Source organism: Malaya genurostris, chromosome 1 (assembly GCF_030247185.1).
Source record: "Malaya genurostris strain Urasoe2022 chromosome 1, Malgen_1.1, whole genome shotgun sequence".
Lineage (NCBI taxonomy): Eukaryota > Metazoa > Arthropoda > Insecta > Diptera > Culicidae > Malaya > Malaya genurostris.
In genome coordinates, this window is record NC_080570.1 from 152009298 (window position 1) to 152025177 (window position 15880).

The window sequence follows — 15880 nt, forward strand, 5'->3', positions numbered from 1 at the left end:
ATTTTGAAATTGAATTTAGATCTTTAAATCAGATTAGAAACTGAACTGGAAATGGTTGTCGATATTCGTAAGCGAAAGAAGTATACCACGTCCTCCAGTTATTGCCAATTCGTCTTTTTTTTCCTCATTACCTACAGCATCACTGCCTATATAAAAAGGATGGCCAATACCAATACTAAGGCACGTCACCAAATTTTATATTGCGGAATGTTGAGAAAACTCAAATGTCAAATATGAGATTTCCCATGTTGTTACTGAAAAAATATTACATTTTATTTCCTTAACCTGATAATGAAGAAATTTAAAGACCAGCCCTTTCTTCGCTCTATATGTAATATGTTTCGGATCGTTTTTCTCTCTAAATAATAAAAACCATCCGCTATTCATAAGTTAAATGTTTTACTGCTAACCTAGGCTTATCCAAACTACAGATATCATTTATTGACTAGGCTTTTTGGTTCCAATTTGTAGCTTTACGTTAACCTAATCCTTTCACGTTTGATCAACAACACTTCATTTAGTCATTCATCTCGTTCCGTCGTCACAAGTGTCTGTAACTTTTTTCACAAACGCCAATGTTTTTTTTGTTATTTGTTTCGATTTTGTCATCGGTTGCCTACTCCACGATAAAAGTCTTTGTTGATCCGGAATACGGATAAACTCCACCCAGTATATAGCGATAGTAGCCAAAATGTCGGATCCGGTACGTTCCCAACTTCACATCCGGTCCGATTTCCCACATGAACTCGATATCGCTGAAACCTAAGATCGTTGATTGCCGTTCCCATTTGAATCTAAAATTAGTATAAAATATTAATTGACATGTTTTAATAATCTGAAGAGAAAAATCTTACTTCGTTTCCCAGTTGGCATCGGTCGCAATCACCGTCCAATTACCATCGATCTGTTTCTGCTCGACGGTGAAGTAGGTTTTGTCGTGCATCAAATTGTTTCGTGGATTTCCGGTGACGAACGTCGTATAAACCGTGTCTCCCCGTTCGTACGTGTTGAACGGTTGAATTTTCACACTGCCGAATTCCCGCCCAATGGGATGTCCGTCGAAGATAACCCCCGTGTTCAGAGAAATCTGCTTGTCATCCTGGTAGGGCGGGGTTGGTCCCGCATCCAATGATTCGGATTTAACCAACGATTTGATCATTTTTTTGTATTGCTGAAGATAAATCGTCAACGTGTGCGGTCCGTACAAAGTGGAAGCACCTTCGTACCGTTGGATTTCGTATTCCTCCGGTGTCGCTATGTAACTGGAGTACATGTTGGATAAACCGGCCACGACAACCTGCAGTTCGTTGCCACCGGCCGCCACGGAAGCCCGAGAAATTTCATTTCTCATCCGTCTGCCGGACATTGTGGTGAACTCTCCCGGTACGGCTGCGATAGCAAAGTCCCCGATCAGTAGGATTTGCGTCGGCACTATCTTCGGCTGCCAGTCGTACGGGAACTTTGCCCGCCCCGTCGCCAACAGAATCGGTTTCGGTGCCTGACATTCCTTGTCGTCGTTCGTTGGTTCGGCGATGAAATCCCGAACCGCATTCCACAGTGCATTGTCCGTGATGGTACCCTGCTGAAAATCGAAAGCACCCGGTCCATCGGTGGTACCGGCCGCAAAACTGTATCCCATCGCCGGCAAACATCCGCGGACCAGTTCGAACTCGCGCGATCGTGGATTGTAGTGCATCGCTTCCGCCCGTGTCATATCGATAAACTGGTGAACGAAACCAACTGGACCAGTTACCTGCCGACCACCTGCTTGACTTAACAGTTGCTGGAATGAGGAAAGCGAATGAATTTGAGGACTAGAACTGGGAAGGTTTTTCACTTACCGATGCCGCATTGTACAATCGAGTCGCAATGATTTTCGTACTTTCGTGCATGTCTTTGCCAGGACCGGAAGCAAAACAGGCTCCCGCTCCGGTCGGACAAGAAGACGTTAGAACATCACACGGTAGACCGGTTTTCTCACACTTCGGTCCCATGATGTTCGGTGAAACGTCTCCAAGATTGCTCGAGGCAAACACCCCGACGAATTCTCCCTTACCCACCAGGCTGCCCTTGTTGCGTTCCTGTTCCAGCAGGACGGAAGCGTATCCCACATTGTCACTCGACACGAACCGGTTAGTGTTATTCATCGAAGTCGGATGTACCGCAAACCAATTGATAGCCCCAAACACAACATTGTTCTTGTTGACCATCCTCATCTGCACCATTCGCTTGTCGACGTTATCCTTGTACTGTGCCTTTTCCTCTTCCGGATTATTTTCGTACGCACTCGGACTCCGGTTGATGTTCGCATCCTGAACGTCAATCTCCGAAACGTAAATCTTGGCGTCGATCATGTTGTTGTGCGCCCGGATGATACTCTGAGCAATGCCACGTACCAAAGCATTGAACGTTTCCGAAACGAACCCCAGCGAGGTCATATCGTACAGCAGATACATCAGGAACCCACCGGGGGTACTGTGCGTGTGCGACCCACTGATGGCAACGTTGTTCACATTGTACAGATTGCCGTATCGTTTCTGTAGCACCGCCAGGACATCACGTTTGACCGCATGTCCCATCATGGCTGCGTCCACACTTACAAACACCGCCCGTTTACCGGATTCTTCGAAAACGAACGCTCGTGAATACTGACGCAAATGGATCCCTACTCCCCGTTGTGACAGTTGTGCATAACCCATCTGTAAAACAGAACAACAAAAAAATAAGCTGAGCCGTTAAGAAAGGACTTCTAAGATGTGATGTGTGGACTTACAAAAGTTATCTCCACTGGCGGCCCGGTACAGTCGGCACGTCCAACACCAACCCGGTAGGCGGTGGCCAGATTTGACGTCATCGCTGTCAGGCTAATCAGCAAAAGATACACGCAGCATACTCGGCACAGGTGTTGAATATTTATCATATTTCACTGTCGCTGTCGGCGGCGGCACTCGGTACAATTCCTAAACTTCGGTGTGTCGGTGTCCGTTCTTGGGATCGGGTTCGCTTCGCTTCCGTTCTCTACAGTGGTTCGGTTCACAATGGCATCTTTGTCGTGCACAGTTTTTTTGTTTTCCTCCAGCCGGTGCCGGTTCTGCGTGATAAAACAGAGAGAAGATCGATCGTTGTTCAGTGGAGAATATTGAAACTGTCGATTAGCATAGTTTTCTGGCATCCCCTGCCAGAATCGAACCAATTAAATGCAAACGGGAAATGTTTTCCGGAATATCAGATGTAATGCCGAGCGTGCAGAAGCGTAGCAAGGAAATTGATTGAAGTGCTGTTCATTATTAAGAATTAAATCAGGTTTTCTGTGAAAATATCCGGTAGCTCTGAAATCAACCCAAACCGCTTTTGCAGAATGGCGACAAAAAAAACACAGTAGGCTTAGATGATCTTTCCGCTCGAGTGACATTTGGCTCAGACCTACGGGTCCATAAAGCCAGATCTTGTGAATTATTGTGGTTTTCAGTGAGGCATAGAATGCAACGGAATTTCCGCAAAATAACAAAATAATGAGCGTCAGAATCACCGGTGTCAGGTTTCAGATTCGCATATAAATTTGCCGACTTCTTTTGTAAGCAGACTCGACAATTTTGCAGACTTTTTACAGGTTTTTGAAACTTTTATATACGATCAAGTTTAGACAGACTTATAAAATTGCGTTCTTGTTTGTTTTAGCCTTTATCGTATAGAAAGATTATGCAATCACTTGAAAAACCGACTAGTAAAAATTGTGTCATATACCATTCAATTGTGTGTGTCAAATAATCTCACTAGGTTTTCTCGGAGATGGCTGAACCGATTTTGACAAACTTGGATTCAAATGAAAGGTCTCATGGTCCCATACGGAATTCCTGAATTTCATTCGGATCCGACTTCCGGTTTCGGAGTTATAGGGTAAAGTGTGTTCAATATTGTATACCATCACCTAAACTGGACTCAATACCGTTATTCCCAATCTTAGGGTCAAATGAATAGTCTTATGGTCCTACCAAAAATTTTTGCATATTTTCGGATACAGCAAACATTTAAATCGTCATTTAGAGTGCTTTGGCAAAATTGTATAAAATCTTCAAAATTTTAATAAAAACGAGTAGAGTTTGGTTCTCGGGTTCCGGTGCCGGAAGTGCATATAATAGAGAACCCACTTCGTTTTCTTAAGGATGACCTTCGCGAGCAAAGTACTGTTTCATTATGTATATTGTAGTAGTTAATGCACAAGCAAACCCTTTGTTTTTTTCTAAAATCGAAGAGAAAAATTTTGAATAGAATACCACAATATTATACATGAGAAAGGCATCATTACACCACTAGGTGGATTAAAACAGGTTTGTTTCTCGTCATACTTATAACATTTAACACTTGGATTGGAGGATTTCTAGTATGCACACTTGAACATTTTAGCTGGCATCTCTGCCAGGATTGAGACAGTTGTTTTACACTCTAAACTGTCTGTTGTACTAAAGTTCATAACATTTTTGTATTTTTTGTTTTTGCGGTCACGAAGGGGTTGAATCGATGCGAATGACAGTTTCGCTATCTTTGCGGCATTTTGTCGCTATCTTGTCGCTGTGCAAACTTTGTTAACCGCCAGTGAAAATAATAACACACACCACAAGAACGCGCTGAAATTGTTTAGCTTTACATTCAAAACGAGTTAAACTCGAGGTGAAAAATCATCATGGAAGCGTTAATAAGCATAATTGTCTGGTATATGCCACTGAAAACCCTCAATTAATAGAGGAACAGCATCTATTCGACCAAAAAGTTACAGTTCGATATGAAATTTGTGCGGATATAATGATTGGTCCCTATTGTTTCCAATGCTATGATGAAGCAACGAAAACTCGTTATCGAGCCATGATAAATGACTTTTTGAAGCCCATTGTTCGTGAAAATGGTTTGAATGGCTACTGGTTTCAGCAGGACGGTGCAACATGCTATACAGCTCGACTAACAATCGATTAATTACGACCGTTGTTCCCCGGACGAGTCAAATCGGAAAACGGTGATTTTGACTGACCCCCGAGATCACCCGATTTGATGCCTCCAGATGTTTTTTATGGGGCTATTTGAAATCCAAGGCTATTCGAAATTCAAAGTATAATATAGCTCAACTTAAAGACAACATACGACGTGTACTCGAAGCCATATCGAATGATACATAGGCCAAAACGATTGGAATGCCGAGCGGGGGGAGGGTTCAAGGGAGGTGTCAAAAGGGGGCAGAAGTTCAATGGGAGTGGGGATTCATGGGAGGGAGGGGGGTTCAAAAGGTGGGGAAGGTGCAAACATTTGAAAGAAAAGTTATTTGTACTTTTCTATAATAAGTACTGTATTGTTCATGGCACTTACTGTTGAAAAATCTTCCAGGGGGTTGTTGAAAAATTCTCCCACCATGCGCACGGGCTTTTGCCAAATTATTTACCAAATCAACTGCGATTGGGAATTAATATCTTCGATCCTCTCAAAGCTACGTTTTGTTTTAATAATAAAACCTGTTTTAATCCACCTAGTGGTGTAATGATGACTTTCTCATGTACATATAATATTGTGGTATTCTATTCAAAATTTTTCTCTTCGTTTTTTGAAAGAAACCAAGAGATTGTTTGTGCATTAACTAGTATAACATAAAGAATAAGAAAAGTGCTTTGCTCGCATTGGTCATCCTTATGATAACGAAGTGGGTTCACAATTCAGGAATTCCGTATAGGACCATGAGACCTTTCATTTGAATTCAAGTTTGCCAAAATCGGTTCAGCCATCTCCGAGAAAACCTAGTGAGACACACACACACACATTGCTCAGCTCGATGAACTGAGTCGAATGGTATATGCCAATTGACAATTTTGCATTAAATACGGTTTCAATGGTGCAACGACATTACAAATGTTAGAAGAGTGTTTCGGCAACGATACTCTAAAGGAAAACAGTCGTTTATCAGTGGCCATCGACATCGAAAACCAACGAAAACATCAACAAAATCAAAGAATGGATGACCGTAGACCGCGAACTGACTATTAGAAGGATGGCAGAGGCGTTGGACATTGCTTTTGGATCCGTTCAAGACATTTTGGTTATTGATTTAAGCCTTAGGTGATCTTGCACCGTTCCACCATCTTGATCTTGATTATCCGTGAACATTTTGCTAAAAACGAAACGAATACCTTTCAACAACCACCGAATTCACCTGATTTGGCTCCATGCGACTTTTTCCTATTCGGTCGACTCAAGAAAGCGTGCTCCATGGAACGCGTTCCAGCACTCGAGATGAGGTTATCGAAAAATCGCAGATGGCTCTGATGGCCATACCGAAATCTGTATATAAAAAAATGCTTCGAGGATTGGATGGCAAAAGTCGATGGAGGGTACTTTGAAGGGGACAATATCGATTTTGATTAATAATCTTGTATTTTTAATTTTCTGAATACATTCCGGAAACCTTTTTAATCAAGGTAGTATATTAAACTATGACTGATTGCTCATTTTGCAGAATTTTATGTTCTGTTCTTTTGAAAATATTTGAATGGTTCCAAAAATAACCGATAAGTGAAACTTTTCCGATGTTTACTTTTTGCCATCATTTGTTTATCTACTCCGGAATCTAAATTCTGGATCAGGGTTCAGGAATTGCAATTGAATTCAAGAGTAAAGTCGGAACCTGGGACTGCTTCAGAATTCAGTTGCTAAGTTTAGAGGAATGAATCAAAAATTTAGTTCGTGAATATAACTCTAGAATTTTGAAAATAAACTCATCCAGGCTCCAAATTTAGTTGTAGAACTGAATTCCGAACATGAGTTCTGAATTCTAAACCTGAACTCCGGAAATGAATTCGGAATTTAGGAAGTGAATTCAAATACTGAATTCAGGATTCAGATTCGTAGTTCAGATTTAATTTTGGTTTAGAATCCACATCAGACTCTTAAGTTCCAAAAATGTTGTTCCAGAATTCACAATTAGATTCAGTTCCACAGTCTTAGTTTCATAATTTAAACTTTAAAATCACGATCTATAGTCAGAGTAAATATTAGACAGCAAAGAAGATTGCCCTATCAAAATCTACGTTCCTAGATAACGATCTCATCAAGCGAACACTTCGTCTAACTGGAATGCACCAACTGTCTCTAATGGGTGTATACTCATGAATATTATAAGTCAACGTTCGTTTATGAATATTAAATTCGGTTTTCCTAAACGGTCACATTGTCTCGCTACCGCACGAGATTATAAAACTGGTTATGAAGATGAAGACATTATCTGAGGAACGCAATAGGCTTATGAATAGCGAGTATGATGTAGCTGTTCGAAAAACGAAACCAAATCAAAGCCTTGATATTACAGTCCAATGTGAAAACCGTCCTTCTGGTTAGAATTGAATCTTTGGTTAAGAGGCTTGACTCGACCAAATCTGGAATGCAGTTTAATGCGACATGTGAAAATGAAGATAAATCAATTAAACTAATTTCCCCCCACACGACTACAGATTCCTTGCCTAATCGGCAACGAAATGAACGAAAACAATTTATTTAGGAATGATAAATGTGATTGGTTTTTTGACACTTAGAACTTTTGTTTTTTTTTTTTACTAGACCTCCCAACTGCATACGCCACCGAAGTGCCTATGATTCTCGGTCCAAACGAGTATACGAGTGCATTCCGTGACCGGCATCGGTAAACAGGAAACCATACTATCGGTCGATCTGCGTGTCCGAGAGAGGAGCTGTAGATGATTACGGTTGACAAGCAAATCACGGATATTTCGCATTATTTTTTTTCGCAAGCTTGTTTTTTCTGTCTACCTCACAATTAATCTCGCCAATTGATAGGCGTAAAACGTGAACCCGTTAAAAGCGCGTTCCGAGTGCGGAAAATGATACGAAAATAACTCAAAACTGCAACGTCCGGCAAAGGCGAAGGCTTTTTCGACCGTGGGTACTGGTTCATCGGCTCCACTACGTCTTGCATATTGTAACACAAAACATGTTTTTGTTTTTCTGAGGCGGAAGTTCGGAAGAAGTACGAAAAACCTGCTGCCGCACGCAGGTGACATTTGAATGATTGCTTCATTTGAATTTTGCGATGAGTTTTGGTTGATAACATAGATATAAAACAATCGAATGTCGAAGAACTCTTGAACTGTCAAGAGTTCAAATCATCCTGATCTGGTTTTACAGATGGCAACTCGTTGATATGATCTCTAGACAAATCCACCCAAAAGAGTTTGGATCTATCAATTTTATTACGATTCATAGCTGTTTCAACGCCATTAACAAAACTATTATTCAAGTAAAAGTAGGAATTGACATCTGCTTAGCCTAGTTTAAGTTGAACTACAATGGCGCACTAGTAGTTCACTTGAAGCTGCTACCCACTAACAAATTGAAGACGAAACAAAAAGATAATTGAAACTCGTTGGCAAAGTATGTTAGAATTCTTTGTAGGAATCTTAGGAGTTAAGACAAAGAATCAAGAAAAGATAAGACCTATTGAAAGGAATGTCACCACCCGCTGGAATGAATCAGATCTTCGCCAATCAAAAACAAAGTTGTTATCGGCATCGTACTACTGTACGACACTGGCGTGTCCCAATAACCGATTCATCACTGAGTGGGGAATGACAATCAGCGCTTGAACACGTACGAATATACAAAACACGTAGTCGTGCGACGAAGCCTACGTTCAACTAGTCAAAACCAGTACCACCACCGCCTGAAGTTCCTCCGTGCTCCGAGTCCCAAGAGACTGGTTCCATTCGTCCAATTTACGCTTTCATGTCCAGCGCTTGCTTGTCACTTTCCTATACCCGATCGACGGCAAAATGATCATCCTCACGGCGACGGATCCAACTTACTTCCAAGGTTACTTTCCCTCTCGTTCGGACAAATTCGCAAACTGACCGCCGACCGAAGGTGAGGTGTGCAGTTAAAGCAGTAACAGGCTGAAAAACCAACCTTGACCTTGGGCAAAACCGACTTCGGTTCTTGTTCGTGGAAGAAATGTCTTACGAACACACAAACACAATGCAATTCTCTCAATTCACTGTTAGTTTGTTGGATTTTTACTGGAGCTGAGCTGTGGATCGTTGGTTCGTAAAACCGAAGACAGAGGTTCATTAAATTTGTTTCCGGTTCGGAAGTTTTCATTTTTTTTTTTGCGAAAAGAAGTGAACAAATCTTTTTCGTAAAGTTAACACGCGCTGACTGATTTCGTGATACTCAGCATGTGCGATTTAACTGTCATGACGAAACACAGTAGGCATAGTGTTTTTCATTTTCATGTCATGTTCAGGATTGTATTAGTTCTAGATGCATAATTTATGACAGTTTTAAAATTTAAATTTGGGAATTATACAATTTTCGACTTTTTTCAATCCAATATATTTTGAGATTAAACCAGATCTAGACGTTTCTTGCATTTCTAAAACATTTGGCATCAAGAAAAATTTCTTTAGTTTTGCGGTATTTTGTACACGGATTTCAGAAGTTACGCGGTTTTATGTTTGCGGGTTTTTTTACGCGGTACGTATGCTCCGCGTAAATTAGACCTCAGTGTAGTATTATTCGAAAAAATAAAACTAAAACGTGAAGCTGGAGATGCATTTGTTGCTGTTTCCAATTCTATTAGGTTTCACACGAACATGACAGAACCTCACTAAAATCACTGACATTCGTTAGACAGCTGACGGTGGTTTGTTTACATGTTCATTTTAATTTGAATACGTGTTCATGAAGATGTAATCAAAACACCGTCATCTGTCAAACATGAACTTTATTTATCACGAGTTCATTCGTGATGTCATCTTGTATTAGGTTTTGCACGATGACGGCACGATGAAACAAATTCATTTTTGACCGTGTTTAAGACAATTTTAAGTTCGAATGATGAACCTCTGATGAACTTTTAAACTTTAAAGCAAAACTATCAAAAAAAAGTTTATTCTGTTCATTTTTGTGAGGTTATGTTATGTTCGTGCAAAACCTAATACCAAATTAAGGAGTGTATCAAAAATAAGCTATCCACACATTTTTCTTTCAAATTATGATAAAAAACGATATTTTATTCAAACTAAAAATTTATCCTCTATTGTACGAGGTTAAACTTGAGCATAATGAAAACCGGATGAAATTTAAGTTATTCCTTCACGAATTTTCGAACTTTTGATCGAACGCTCTTCATCAAGTTCCGGACAAGTGTTGCATCGCATTTTTTGGACGCTTGAGCAAAAAATTTTTTTGAACTCCTGCATGTTCCCAGCTGCCTTACCAGTCTTCTTAAAGACCCTCTTCACGATTGCCCAGTAACGTACGATGGGTCGAAGCTGAGGGCAATTTGGTGGATTGATATTTTTCTCAACGAAATTTATACCCTTTTCCGCAAGCAAATTGAGAGTGGATCTGGTATAGGACGCTAAATCCGGCCAAAACAGTGGAGGTGTACTGTGCTGGTTATATAAAGGCAGCAATCTCTTCTGGAGACACTCAGATCGATAGATTTCTGCATTTATAGTTCCGATAGTGTAAAAAGTGGTTGACTTCAAACCACAGGAACATATTGCTTGCCATACCAGTACCTTTCGACCGAATTTCTCCACTTGAATCGACCAGTACGAAGACCAGTACAGCATCCCCAACGACGACAGTAAAGTATTGTGGATCTGGAAGGGTTGTTGAGTCCTCCTATACATAAGTCTCAAACGTCCATCAAAACGCTTGCATCCGGACACTGCAAAAGATGCGAATACAATTTCCGGGCCCTTCTGTTCTACACTTTGTTTCGAGATTTTCTGCTTCTTGTAGGTCTTCAGGTGATTTCGCCTCTTGATACGCTGGATCATTCCGACACTCGTTCCTGCTTTTTTTGGTCAAATCACGTATTGACATTGATTTGTTCTTCATGATTAGAGATACCATTTTCTTGTCCAGTTTCGGGTTGGAAGAGCCGGGTTTTCTGCCTCTTCCTGTTAGCTCATCCAAAGAATAGTGTTCCCCAAACTTATTAACGATGGTTTTAACAGTGGCATGATGAATTACAAACCGCTTCGCCAATTTTCGCATAGTAATACCCTTCTCACTTAGCCATGTGTCCAGAACCTTAATTTTCACTTCCTTTTCAATTCGCGACATTTTGAAAACGCAGAATTTCAAACGCACAAACAAGTAAACAAATGAAAGCTGACAGCCAAACGCACAGCATGCTGTGATCAGAGTATAAAAACCCATCACAAATACATGCGTACAACACAAATGTATGTGGATAGCTTATTTTCGATACACTCCTTATCCATTTCCAGCTGCTCAATTTGCTCTGGGGTTTAACAGAAATATGACATAACCTCACAAGATTTAATACAGATTAAAGATTTCCTGAATTTACTACAGATTCAAACCGATTTCACAAAAAGTACGCAATAAAAAAAAACTTTTCCATCTGAGATATTTAATTGCTGTGACAAGACAAAAGTTAATTAATTAACGGACAACTCACAAATGAAAACAGGAAATCTTTTGTGCAGATATTTGATGATCAACACTAAAATACATTTATATTATAATTTGAAACCAATTCGAACTGATATTCAAGGAAGTCCACCACGAAACATTATTGCCCGACTGAGAGTTGTATGACCTGACTTAGGGTTGCATATTGGGCATTTGAATTCCATGTCAACTTAAGAAGTCAACATTGTCAAACTAGATAGCTATATGGAATTGAAATTCAATTGCTGATAATAAAAATTATATTAAATTTCGTCATTGTACAGGGGTGTGCAAAGGAACCTGATACATTTTGTTCTCCGGTCACACCGGAACCAAACAAGGAAAAGAGAAACTAAACACTACATCGGAAAGTAAAAGAACGAAGCTTTATTTCCGTCTAGTAGTTTTTCATCATGAAACACTGGAGTGTTGCTCACCGGGTTTTGAACATTCAGTCGTACGTTACAACTATTCGTGTGCTTAAAAACATTTTGAATTAATGGTGGGACTTCTCCACAACCTATAATTCGGCACAATGACGACAATTTTACTTGTTCATCGCGTCGTTCAGGTGGAAGTACTTTGCGCAACTCATTCTATATTCATAATCTGTTGGAATGACATGACCAGTGCAGTAAAACTTCATTCAAATCAATAGAATGTGGTACACACTGACAATCATTCTACTATAGTAAACTTTACACTCTGACACACAACCTTCGCTGACGTACCAAACGGGCAGCATTCAGTTATTCATTCGTTCCTCTTTCAGTTGAAGCTGAGTTTAACCACCGTCAGTTGATCTCTTGGAAAAAAACAAAATATCTCTGAAATCGAATTAGAGAGCGGCCTTCAAATAAGGTTCATGTAAACATTCGAACTGTTTCAAGATAATAAATTAAAGGTAAACCGGTCAAGATAGCTGATATATTAGTTGCAGGTTAAACATAAGTTTTCATTTGAATACTTTAGAACACATCTCAAAACATCTCAAGCAGTCGAAAATTATCGATTTGAACTTACCGGTGATAATCGAAAACTCAAATGAGAACCGCCACCCTCTATTTCTAATTCTGGCCGGAGAGAATTTCGGTTATCGAATTGATGTTCATGCCTATTCATTCGACCTTGCTCACTACCAACAGCGAAGACAATGAAGCAGGTACACTACTTGGCACTTGAAACTGAACAAGCAAAACTTCAAATGACCAGGTACAATTATTCAATTGACGGTGAGTTCTGGGAGCTTCATTTGAGTATGGCAACAAAAGTTAAATGAATGAAGAGAGATATAATGACAGTCAATGACAATAAATTTCATTTTTCATCTAATAATATTCGATTTAAAATGAAATTTTGTCGCACTGGACATGACATAACCTCACAAATTCACTGAATAAACATCATTTGACAGCTAATGGTGGTTTGTTTACGCGTTCATTCTAATTTGAATACGTGTTTCTGGAAATATAAACAAACAACTGTGCACTTTTGAATAATCATCATCAGAAACGATTGTCTACATCAATCATTTCCGATTTTTTTAGAATTTAGACTTTCACTGATCTCGACTCGACATGATCATACAAAAATCAAAAAAGATCATATGTGATGACATATACAGTAGTTATGTCATATGCGCGATTTTTGATTTTCGATGATTTTCCCAGCCCTGCTGATTAGTAATTTTTCAGCAAGGTAGCGTTGAATTTAACTAAGATGCTAAAATCCTAATTGTTATTGTACTTTCTGTGTCAATTTGTATCGTTGTTTAAGTGTCTTTGCTTATTATGAGAATATGATTACAGGACCGTTATTCAAAGTGTTGTCCAAAGCGACCGCGTTCAAAAAACCATTTTCTTTAGATTCGACTAATGAATTGATCCAATTTATGGACACTTAGCATAGTAATTCACCGTATACTTCCACTGAAATGCGATGACTTTCTTCACCACATTTCTTCATATTAAAGTAGTTTCTGCAAAAAACGATTTTCTAGGCACAAAAATCGATACGTTTGCAATGTCAGTAGATTCCAGGAGAATATTCACATTTGTGTATGCGACTAAGAATAGTTGGCTACCGCCATCTTTCGTAAAACTCTACAAATTAATTGTAACACCTGATAAAACAGCAAGATAACAAACCAAAATTACCGATTCGACTAGTTCCGTGGCGTCACAAAGCAGCTGTTCCCGTTATCGCTGTCGCCGATAGAAACGTCACCACGGCAAGCAATCGGTTCCATTACTTCGCAATCGAAGCACGCGTTGACCTTTACATGCACGCCGCTCTCCGCGTTTGACGCGGCGATGTGACAACACTATGCAAAACAATAATCACTCCAAAAAACTTTCCTCGCAGCACTGGCACATGCAAGCAGAACAGCAGAGACTCGTGCTTTGCCGTCGTCAGTCCAACCGTACGTATGTTTGTTTCAGAGCGCCAGCCTATTTGTTTGCGCGCATTGTTAAAATCCGACATGACCCACTAATGCACTAATGGCGGTGATAGATTTACCATTTTTGAGGCTAAACTCATTCACTGCTACAATCGATCCGGTTTCAGAGGTTTGCGAAATATCACTGCAATCATCACGCGGGAAGGGTTTTACGGTTTGAGATGCATACTCGTGTTTTTTTATCTTTGCCCCACACAAAATTTTAATACACACGTCGAGCACCGTTTAGCCGAAATTATCGAATTTCATTATGTAACTTGTTTACCAGTTTTAACTGGAAGTTTCACCCAGCACTGATTTCGAGGACCCTTACCATCCTTCACGTCCCGGTGCCACACCACATTTCGAAGTAATGGAACAAAACATGTCACTGGATAAAACAAACCAAAAAATAATAAGAATATCTCGCCAGTAACCAAAAAATTCACATCCAAGTTCACAAGCTTTCTGTGCGAGTTTACTTTCGCTACTAAAAGCAAGTTCGAAAAAAAACGGCCATCTAGTCGGCCGTTGATCAGCCGTACAGACGATGTTGATGCAATCCTCTGCTGGGGAACGTGTAAAGTGAGAAAGGCCACAAGTTCGCTCCGTAAACCAAACACCAAAAAAATAAAACAAGTGCCACCGGCGCGTTCACCGTACCGTACGCTGGAGTACGGTTGGACTAGCTTGGTATGATGCAATAGTTTTGGACAAGTATTCGGTCATCGATTGAATGTTACAGGGATAAGTGCGGACGAAATGGAAAAACCTTCACCTTACTAGGTAAAACTTTAGAATTAGTTGAATTCTATAAGACGGTCTGGGTAATGGTTTGAACAATCGGAAGTAGTTCATAGTAGTTCACGACACAGGTGTGATCCCCCCACCTGTATAACAATACTTTATCTACTTGAATAATTAATTTTTTCGACGAATTAATCGGGTTTGATTTTCCGTCTCCACTAATAACACGACACGAAAACTGCTTCAACTCGTACGGCACCTTATTTCCGATCTTTTCAATAAATTCCAATTTTTCGGTTTTTTAACGATATCAAACTAACTAGAGATTATAAGAGGAGAAAGAATATGAAATTATAGAGCCATACTACTCAAGGAAGAGCAAGGATGTGAAGAATAAAGTGCGGAAAAGTGAGACGTGACAAGGGTCATTCAAGTAAGCAGAAGGCTTCTCGTATCTAAACTTTTACCTTCTACCAGAGGAGTCGAATTTAGGCATCTGAGCGATACGAGTCATCCGAGTCTCTGATATGTCAGAAAGTAAAGGCAACGGTCGTTTGCCATTTACTGTCCGAACCGGCAAAAGTAAAGTTACGAGAAGTTGTCACATTCTGTTGCAAAAAAAAACACGAACATTCAACCGTAGATCTGGCAACGAGATAAACGTTACAAAAATACTGGCATCGGTTTTTTTCTTGTTTTGGATTTACGTGCGAGTAACTTTTTAGCGGCCCTTACACGAGAATTTTGTATAAAATGTTCAAAACGACGAATGTAACAATGAGAGATTCTCTTTGTTTACTTTCTCTTTCGATTATTGCGAAATATTCCTGCTTTTCTCAGTAATTTCTGCAGTGCAGATTAAAAGATGACAGCTTTAGTTATTATTATCGGCAAATAATTGGAGAGAAGGATTGCTAGGAGAACTGTAATAATCGAAAGAGAAAGTAAACAAAGAGAATCTCTTATTGTCACAGTCGTCGTTATGAACATTTTATACAGAATTGGTATTTCTAATGATTACCGCCCTTATTCTGAATAACGACGTATTGATTATTCGATCGAATGTGGTTCGATCGAATCATAGCTACCTTTGATTTTGCTAGCGTTATGGGGAACACAAATGAAATACGAGGGAAAAAACGATACGACGTTATTCAGAATAAGGGCGTACTAATGTGATGACATTCCAAATTTGTATGAAGAATTCATCATTAC

The 15880-nt window shown here is 39.8% G+C and overlaps 1 protein-coding gene across 3 annotated transcripts in view; it reads right to left on the reverse strand.

Annotated features, from left to right (window-relative positions):
• Positions 1-380: 380 nt before the first annotated feature.
• Positions 381-15880, reverse strand: part of LOC131426195 (neutral ceramidase) — a 29459-nt gene continuing 13959 nt past the window's right edge. For 2 of the 3 annotated variants that reach the window (XM_058588741.1, XM_058588743.1), the window contains exons 2-5: positions 2774-3091; positions 1842-2699; positions 855-1783; positions 381-794 (exon numbers count right to left, since the gene is read on the reverse strand). In XM_058588741.1, the coding sequence (XP_058444724.1) occupies positions 617-794; positions 855-1783; positions 1842-2699; positions 2774-2920 (2112 nt within the window). In that variant the 5' untranslated portion in view covers positions 2921-3091 and the 3' untranslated portion in view covers positions 381-616. Of the gene's footprint in view, positions 795-854; positions 1784-1841; positions 2700-2773; positions 3092-13634; positions 14310-15880 lie in introns of all 3 variants that reach the window. The other variant, XM_058588742.1, reaches the window with a different exon arrangement.